The following is a 9,756-nucleotide window of genomic DNA, read 5'->3' on the forward strand; positions in this document are numbered from 1 at the left end:
AAGTGATAGATCTGGAATAGACAAGGACAGGTGTCCCAGACCATTAGCACTTACTGCTTCAGCAAGTGGCCTGTCACATATCTTTCACCATGAAATCACAGAAAGTTCACCATCACCTTCAACAAAGAAGGCAACATCTCCACTCTGAGTTCATTCTGGTCCTCAATTCCCCCTCCCAAGTGCACACACCATCAGCCACTATTTTTGCTTCTCCCCAGCCACCTAGTCAACCTACTGACACACAAATCCCCGAAAACATGGCTACCTTCTTGACTCAGCTGATGGGACTCAGCTTCTTGACTTGGACCAGATTATGGGATTGAGTTTTAGTTGTACTCAGTTCTCTAAGGCCAGGTGGAAATGGTGTCTCTCAGAGCACACTTTGAGACTCTGCTCCACATGTTTCCACTGGGTCAGAATAGAGACTGGACACCATTGACCTTCAATCGTGTCCTCATCCTCAAGCCTTCCCTGCATTCCCCACCTTTGCCACTCCCCATTACAACCCTTTTGCCACTCTGACTACCACACCCCCCAACTCCCTTCCTGATTAAAATTTCTGTATTCATGTTGTCCCCAGTCTTACAAACCTTCATCCCTCTTCAGACTCCTAGTCCCCAACAGTATGCTTATCTCATCTCTCCCTTGATTCTTCTACCATGTCTCCTGTTTCATAACATTTGTTGCCTAGTACATCTGGTTATCCCTCTTATACTAATCTTAGAACGCTGATCTGTGCCTTCAAAACCTTACTCTTTTGGCCAACCCTGTGTCTTTCCCCACATAGACATCCTAATCTGGGAGAATGGCTCCCCTTTCTTACCTGCACCAGCTCCAATAGCCCCTCCCTCATCATGTAGGTCAGCCCCTTACTTGTATGCCTCAGTCACATCCTGAGCTTCCTTAACAAAACCTTCCTACATCACCTTCTTATGTCCTCTTTGATCCACATAGTGCTTAATACCCAAAACCCATATGCTTTATATTTTCTCATCAGGACTTTGAGCAGATCTTTTTGAGTGCCCTGTATGCATAATTTTGCCTACCCACAATCCACCTCTGACCAGAGGATTTAGTCCAATACCTCAGATGACCCAAGTAGGATTAAAAAGTAGATCAGAAAAGAGATTTACTTCCCATTTCCCAAGTTCTGATTGTAGATACTGAAGGTAGAGGTATGGACTTTGTTAACATAACAGAGAAATAAAAAAAAAAATAAAGACACGGATTTGTGTCCTGAGTTCCAGGTCACAGGAGGCACAAAACAGGGTCTCCCAGTGCAAGCCTGTGGGGCCTGATGTCAAAGAGACCTACATGTTTATTAGACTTTCTGGGGATCATGACATAATAATTTTCAAACCTCCATAAGCTTTCCCTTGAAGGTGAGTGGAAATGTATGTACAATGCAAACACTGTTGATGTGTAGGCCATTACAGAGGTGCAGAGGTTCACACCTGTCCTTTCTATCAGATTCTAAGACAAAGGCCACTTCAAGGCAAACTCATCCTGAGAGAAATCTGGGCCATCAGGTCATCTTTGGCTGTGGACGCCAATTCAGAAGGAGGGCAGGACAGCTAGAAACAGTTATTTGGAAAATTGCAGCCAGATTTTTTAAAAGTGGAAGATTTGAAAATAAGGTAAGGATAGGTACTGTGAGCAAGGTGAAAAGGTCTGATAATTAGAAGTAGGTGATGTCATAGTGAAAGATACATCATGCAAGTTTAAAGAGGCAAGAGAGACTTTATAAAAGGCTGTGCATTACCATAGTGAGAAAGAACGCAACACACTTGAAAGAGAAGACTGAGAAGATTTTAAGAACAAGAAAAAGAATCATACACCTCTGTTTCCTATTTGGCTTTACAAAAAAGAAATATAAAGTAAAGCATTTCATGAAATCTTGCCAGTATGTCTTTTTACCTTGTGGTTTTAAAGGTCCTCACACAACTTAGGTTTCTGCCCTCTCAGAGAGATGAGACATAGACACCAGGAGGATTAAATTTAAAGTCACAGACATATCCCTTCCTGACATATACACTTTGACTTGTAACATTGGCAAGAAGATTTTAAGGAGACACATGTGTGTTTCAAATGGGCAATAAAAGAATCTGAAATTACAAATTGCAATTCTATTTTTGAAGAAAATGCTCTAAAATATGGAGGTCAGGGTCTTGCAATTAGGGAGAACCTGCAGAAAGGTCATTGATTCTGAGGAACATGAAAGCCTCTGGGTCATAATAAAACTGCTTTCTGCACAGTGGAGGGAAACACAACTACATCTCTTTCAGCCAAGACCCAATTTTCATCTTGATCAGTTATTGCAATTTATAAAGAGGTGCAAATTACCAGTTATTTATAAACAGGTGCAAAATAGCTGAGTTTTCCTGAACAGAGTAAGAATCTGATCTCCCAGAAGTCTGGGCTTCTGGAGATTTCCATTTAGCCACTACATTGTTCTTTACAGTAACATTCCCTGTCATCAAACGTAATCCCTAAGGAAGATGTGTGTACTTGATCCTAGGATATACCTGGAGTCACATGGTTTGACCTCATTAGTTACCTAAGTGCAGAGGAGCTGACTTTTATCACTTGGTTTACTCTGATGAAGGTTTTTCTATAAAACATATGACGGGAGTTTTGTTACCTGAGGTCAAGGAGTTTCACCCTCATACTTTGCCTGCAGTCTCTAGCTTGGAGTGATGGACTCTTTCCAAGAGGTACCAAAATAACAGGAGATCAAACTTAGCTTCATAAACTATGGGTTCATTTTTAATTCCATGGGCATTTGTCTGAACTAGGGCATTTGAGCTAAAGTCCTAGCTTTATTACCAAGGTTTCCAATTACATCTTATTAACAAAAAGACCAGAAATGCACTAAACTTATTCAAATAGTTTTTTCTTGTTGTTGTTTTTTTGTTGCCCAAGTACAGTTGTCTGCTTTTCTCCCACCCTCCCCAGCCCCAACTCCACCCCAGCCATCCCCACCTTCCTCTCCTGATCCCATGTCCTCTTGGTTTTGCCCATGTGTCCTTTCTAATTCTTCCTGAAAAGACTTCCCACTTTTCCCCCATTATCCCCTTCCGCCTCCCCTCTGGTTACTGTCAGTTTTTTTTTTTTTTTTTTTTTTTTTTTTGATTAGGTTGCACTTAATGGTTAGATCATACGGTATTTGTCTTTCACTGCTTGGCTTATTTCACTTAGCATAATACTCTCTAGTTCCACCCATGCTGTCGCAAATGTAAGAGCTCCTTCTTTCTGCTGTGTAGCATTTCGTTGTGTAAATGCACCATACCTTTTCGATACATTCACAAATAGTTTTATTGACATATAAATAACAATACTGGAGACTTTAGAAATCTTTTTTTTTTAATTCATTCTCAGTCATCCGTGTCCAGTTTACCTATTTAGCTATGTTTTCACAGATTTTCCAGAATATTTCTACTGTCCTTTTTTTTATAAGGAACTCTTTTTTTTAAAGATTTTATTTATTTATTTTTAGACAGGGAAGGGGAGAGAGAGAGAGAGAGAGAGAGAGAGAGGGAGAGGGAGAGAGGCATCAATGTGCGGTTGCTGGAAGTTATGGCCTGCAACCCAGGAATGTACCCTGGCTGGGAATCGAACCTGGGGCACTTTGGTTCCCAGCCTGCGCTCAATAGAAATCTTTTGAAAACTATTTAAGATAAAGATTAAGATCAAGGTTGCTACCCACATGGGTGTCCTCTTGTCCATTCCCATTGTCTACAACTGTGACCATGTGCTTCTTCATGTTTGCATTGAGAAGTGACAGAGCTAAGATCCTGTGAGCTCATCGCCTGTTCCCACTGGCTATCACACAATCACTGCTAATTCTCTGAGGGACATAGTGTTAACTCCACTGTGGACATGGTACAAATGAGACCAAACCAAGGCAAGTGTTGGTCTGAAATGTGACCTTAAGTCAACAATAATGACAATGTCAGCTCACATTTTTGAGTGTTTATTAACTTAGTGTAAATATTTTAAGAATTATTCACCTGCAGACAGATATATCATAATAGTGCAAACAAATGCAGTTTAAAGCTCAATAACACAGAGGAAGAAAGGAGGGTCAGTCAAAATGCACATAAAGTTCAAGACCCTGACTTTCAGCAGACATGATGGGGTTGGACACTTTACACTTGTAATCCCCAGCATCTCCCCTCATAACGGGTTTTATGATGATTCTTCTGCCGTCTGACTTCAGCTTCATTCTGTCTGTGAACTTCAGATCCATGCCATTTAAAAACCACTGGGGGAATTTTCCATTTGTGTAGCAAGTCAAGACCACACTATCTTCATTCTCTCTGACGACATAGTTGCTGGCTAGGAGGGTGGGCACTCTCAGATATTCTGTGGAGAAACAGAGAATGTGAATCTTTGAGAATTTGCTTTGAGACATGGAGCCATGCTGCTTCCTCAGAGATCTCCACCACTCACAGTCCACAGTGAGCTATGTAAAGGTCACCAGATTATGGTCCTGACATTTGCAGAAAGAAACTTGTTCAAGTTCAGGTGATAGTATGTAAAGTGAAAGTTACACCTCCTCTCTGAGCCTATATAACTTCAGGGGGATTCTGTACCTATGCCCTCACTCTTCTCTGTAGTAGCAGCACACAAATCCCCTCCCCAGTGCATATGGCTCATAACCTCATCATCAGGTACAATTTTTCTCTCATGAGCTTTATTGATATTGCCCTAGAACTTTTTTTTGATGTCACAAGACATCAGGTTCCACTCCTTATGTGAATATTTATATGTTTTGGAGAAGGCAAGCTTACCACCTTTGTCCATCTCTGGGGCCAAAGGAAGTTAACAGCGAGTGGAAAAGCATTCAATTTTGGGGGGGTAAATTTTATTTATTTATTTTTAGAGAGGGAAGGAAAGAGGGGAGAGAGAGAGAGAGAGAGAGAAACATCAATGTGTGGTTGCTGGGGGTTATGGCCCGCAACCCAGGCATGTACCCTGACTGGGAATTGAACCTGCAACTCTTTGGTTCTCAGCCCGTGCTCAGTCCACTGAGCTATGCCAGCCAGGGCTTAGCATTCAATTTTTGTTAAAACAATTATTAGGTATTAAGGATGGCCCAAGGCAGTGTTCATGGATCACACCTTGATGATTTCTATCTAAAAGCCTTCTCACTCTGAACAAAAATTTATTTCCTTGCCAACGGAGTCAATATCATAGTATAGTTAATCTATAGAGGGAAATAGTTAAGGTTTTAATAAAACACATTGACTATAGGAATAGAAGAAAACTATTCATGTAATAAAGGCCATACATAACATCCCAGAAATAACACAATATTCCCCAGACCACCTTACTTCCTGGTTGACCAGAAGCCTTTCCCTGCAGACACACAGACTTCTGCCACCCAGCTGAGGTGTGTTTCTATGGGGCACCATTTCCCAGGACATGCTAAGGGTTTGAGTGGAACAACACATGAAGTCCAGAAACAAGCAATCTAATAATGGCAACAGAATCAAGTCTTTTGACCTTGACCATTCAAGTCATTCTGTCTCCCCTGAGGGCAGGTGAGGACTCGTGCAAATGCAAAATCAGTGTCATATAGCAAGTGTGGAGCATGGACTGGCCAAAGTTCTGGTCCTTGTGGAAATTTGTTTTGGGTGGCTATGAGATAGAAATGTAGAACAACTTAAAATTATTTTGCATGTGAAAATAATGATTAATACCCCAGGGCCTGAGACTAATTGCAAGAAAGACTATTTTCTTAAAGAAAAAGAAAAAAAAAAAGGACCTGGGATGATGGTCTTAGTTCCTGGAGGCACAGAAAACTTGTACCTCATGGCCAGAATTTAAAGGACTCTATAGCCAGGTTCCAGACTCCAATGTGATTTTGGATCATTCATTCATTCAGTCATTCACTCATCCCCCATTTATTTCTTCCTAATTCATCAACAGCAACTCAGTGTTTGTTACTTATTGGTCCCTGAACTAGTTTCAGGAGTAGAGTGAGGAGTGAGAAGACAAAGTCCTTTCATTTACATCTGCTGGGAGAGACTGCACCAAAACAGGAAATAAATAAGTAATGTCAAATCTGGGTCAGGGAGGTATGAATGCACCTCCTGAGGGAGATGCCTGGGTAATCTATACAGTGATTCTGATTGTTACTGCAGGTACTTTGGTTCTAGAGTAAAAATACGTTAGTGTCTCAATTTTTTCACTCCAAAGAGCAAATTGTATACCTATGAGCTGAGGATACTTAATACAAAAACTTTCTGAGCCAATTTTTTGCTTTAGAATCCAAAGACCCTCTTCTATGGACCCCATGGTAGAGAAATTCAGATAGCCCAAGAGTGACTCTGATGAGCTGCTCATATTCTCTGTGACTCCGCTGCAGTGAGTGTATCTCCCTGTTCCTCAGTTTATTCTCAGTAAAGAAGGTTGTCAGTGTGTTAGCTATAAAACATTGTCAGTATCTGACCTACATCTTGAAATGGAAGAAAGAGCTGCTCAAATGAAGCGTCCCTTATTAATGGACTCCCAGATCTCTTATTGGTCTGGGCTGATTCCTGGTGAATGACAACCTTCCAGGAGCATCTTTTTTCCTCAGTTTCTTTCTTGGGATGCTGACCTTTCTCTGAAGCTTCTTAAGTCCCCCTCCCCACCAGGATAGTCTGCTATATCCACAGACATTGTCTAACTGTGTTCTCCACACACAGACTCAGGTGACACCAAACTCCACTTCTGCCAAGATGTGACTCTTGGGCCTGAGCCAGGAGTGGTGACAGGCTCAGGAGCCTTGTGACTCAGGCCCATTAAACCTTTACACACTGAGCCCTTTTGAGGACCCCAACCCCAAACTTGCACAGGCTGCCTTGCATCACTGGAGTAAAGAAACCTGCCACAGAGTTCTGGGGAGTGGTTTCCGTGCTGAGCTCTGAATGAATATCTGGAAGCTTCTTAGACCATGCTCTGACCTAGTATAGCAGGGTCAGCCTCAGGTCAAGTTCATAGGAACATACTCAGGGGGTAGAACTGAGATATGTCTCCCTCTGTTGAGTTACTCTCATCAGACTGACCTTTCTGTCTGCAGTGACTGTCTGCAGGGCTACAAGTTGGGAAGGGAATTGAGATCCTAAGAAGTTTGTCTACACTCTGTGTATTCTGCATTAAATGTCAAAAATGAACCTTAAACAAAATGCAGAGTGGAATGGAGGTATTGTCCAGGGCTGTCAGTCCTGTGTGTGAAGTAGGAGTCACTCCTCCCAAACCCCAGTCATCAGAGAGCAATCACTCACCATATACATCAAGTTGCCCAAACCCTATTTCTTTTTTTGAATCTGGAAGATGGGCCACTATTGTGTATGGTCCTGCACGCTCCATGGTGACCTTCTTCAACAGCAAGGATCCATCACTGGTGATCGTCTCTTGTCTAATGTTTTCAAGACCACTTAAATGAAAACTTAATGTCATAATAAAAAACCCAATTATATTATTTTTGTCCACGCCTTTCCCCTTATACCACACATAGAGTACAGCCTCAGGAGGTTTATTGCGGATACGCAGAACCACATCCTCCCCTTCGGTACAATAGGTGGACACAATACTGAGTTGAGCTGTGGTGGGCAGGCTCCAGAAGATTAAGAATGAGACTAGGAAAAAGAAAAAAAAATGATCAGTATTTGTATCTATGCATTGGTACCTGAATTCTGAACAGATATCTTTATCTCTCAGCCTTGGTCTGTAGGTGAGTGTGTGTCTCCCATGGTCAAGGTTAACAGCATGGCCCCCATTACTTCAGCACCTGTGAAGCTGTTATTTTTGTCTGTTTCAAATACTCATCTCCAGGTGTTTATCTAGGTCACCTCTTCACTGTGCTTAGACCCCTCTGAAACTCAGGAACAGTTTTGAAACACATTTTTCTGACCACCTTCTCTAAAAATTCTCTGCCTTCACTTTGTGGCCTGTCTTACTCTGTTACTTTCATGGCTGTTGTGTGTACCTGACCTCACATCTACACCATTTTTGTTCCTCTCTCCTCTATACAACATGGACTCAATGAGAGCTGGGCTTGTCTGATTTTGTACCTCCAGTGACTACAACAGCTTGGAAATATATGGGAATGAATGAATGAGTCCTGTACCTCCTGGGGTTTATTTGCCCATTTTGGGGGTTTGTAGTAAAGACAACATCTAGCACCCCTGGTTAAATTTTTCTAGTGTTTCCTGACATAAATCATTAGTATTGTTATCAGTTTTCATAATTCAATACTCAGTGATGAATAATAGGAAACAAACAGCAATCCAGGTTTTCCTGCCTCTCACCACTTACAGATTATGAGATTTTCCTCTTGCTGGGTCCCCTCTGTTGGGGACCACCCTGTCTGGAGTCAGGAAACTGTAACTCCCCATGACTTAGGCTGAGTGAGAGACCTCCGGACCAGGAGCCACTAAGGAGACAAAACTTATTTCCCTGGCATGAACGCTTTCTGTTCTGTGTCTGATCTCCTAAGCTTGATCAGTTAGCCAATGACAGGTAAGATTTCCCACAGAGGGAATTTCCTAAGACAGGCATGATCATGTGGAGGCTTCTGGGAAGAGGCTCAGGGTTGTGGAAATGAAGGGGCGATGGATATCAACCTTTGCCCCCTTGGCTTTGTCAAAGCCTGAGTCCTTGTTCTTAGATGTGAGAAATCCAAGTCTCCTGGCTACCTTTGTCTTCTCTGTTAATTCAGGCCTGTGGAAATAGCAGGGGCAGTGCAGCCTAGACCAGAAATGGCAGACCCCCAGGCTAATCAGGCCTGGGACATAGAATATGCAAGATCTTGTGAGATCTGTTTGCTAGAGGATGTTATTAAATTAGAATATAAAGGCACAGACAGGCAACCAAAACTAGCCCTTTAAGTAATGTGTTAAAACTCCAACCTCTGCCCAGAATCACAGCAGGGGTTCTGTCTGCATCTTTGTAAGTCACCTACTTCTTTCGATATTTTCTGCCAGACTGTTAATCCGCAAACTAAGTCGGTATTCTCAATAAAAATCTGCTTGGGAATGCATATGGGTGCTCCCCACTAGAGAGAGTGGCTGTTCCGTTCCTACTTCCCCACAGGACCTGGTTGTCTCTCTGCATGTTTTTCTCATGTGTCAATGAGCCATCAGCAACGTTCGTGCTCACTGTGGGCTGGTGAGCATACTTTACCCTTCCACATCCTACTTTTCCTTTTTATACTTTACACTGAGATCCAGACAGAAGACTTTCCTTATTTCTCAGAACAAGGTCTATTCAGCAGACCCCAGGAAGTCTCTGTGTCAGATCCTTAGCCTACTCCAAGGAATTGTCTCCTACTTACCAACCAGCAGGAGCCCTTGCCAGTGGACAAGTCCTCTGTGGGTAGAGACTGAGAGGGACCCCATGCTGTATGTTGTCTCTTCTGTGGCTGACTCTCTGAGAGAAGTGTCAGGTTCAGTGAGGCTCACAGGCACCTCTGTCCAGAATGGTGCAACCTGCTGTGTGCCTTACCTGTGGGCTGAGCTTTATTCAGGGTCAAGATTACAATTTTTGTCATGTGAGCTGGGGGCAGGATGTATGCAGATTACCATCCAACTGCCTGCTCTAGTTATTGCCACCCTTTGCTATTCTAACCAGTAGTGCCCTGCTATAATTTGGTTCCCTGGGAACTCCTGAGACCTCTCAACACCACACACACACACACACACACACACACACACACACACACCACCACACAAACACTCACTCTCATGCTGTATTTGGAAAAGCACA

At 42.6% G+C, this 9,756-nt stretch overlaps 1 protein-coding gene across 1 annotated transcript; it reads right to left on the bottom strand.

Annotated features, from left to right (window-relative positions):
* Window positions 1-4,084: 4,084 nt before the first annotated feature.
* Window positions 4,085-9,541, bottom strand: LOC114511402 (carcinoembryonic antigen-related cell adhesion molecule 21-like). The gene is made up of 3 exons (XM_036012777.1): window positions 9,496-9,541; window positions 7,275-7,628; window positions 4,085-4,365 (listed from the first exon to the last, which is right to left on the bottom strand). Exons 1-3 carry the CDS (start codon window positions 9,539-9,541, stop codon window positions 4,085-4,087), a joined length of 681 nt encoding a protein of 226 aa, XP_035868670.1.
* Between the last annotated feature and the right edge of the window lie 215 nt (window positions 9,542-9,756).

The sequence above is a fragment of the Phyllostomus discolor genome, chromosome 12, assembly GCF_004126475.2.
Source record: "Phyllostomus discolor isolate MPI-MPIP mPhyDis1 chromosome 12, mPhyDis1.pri.v3, whole genome shotgun sequence".
NCBI lineage: Eukaryota > Metazoa > Chordata > Mammalia > Chiroptera > Phyllostomidae > Phyllostomus > Phyllostomus discolor.

Excerpts from the sequence above, each read along its gene's own strand:
- LOC114511402 (XM_036012777.1), bottom strand. The coding sequence starts at position 9,541 with ATGACAAAAATTGTAATCTTGACCCTGAATAAAGCTCAGCCCACAG. Across the intron at positions 7,629-9,495 it reads GAATAAAGCTCAGCCCACAG|TCTCATTCTTAATCTTCTGG; the intron begins GTAAGGCACACA and ends TCTTTTTCCTAG. Across the intron at positions 4,366-7,274 it reads TGGGCAACTTGATGTATATG|AATATCTGAGAGTGCCCACC; the intron begins GTGAGTGATTGC and ends GTTTCTCCACAG.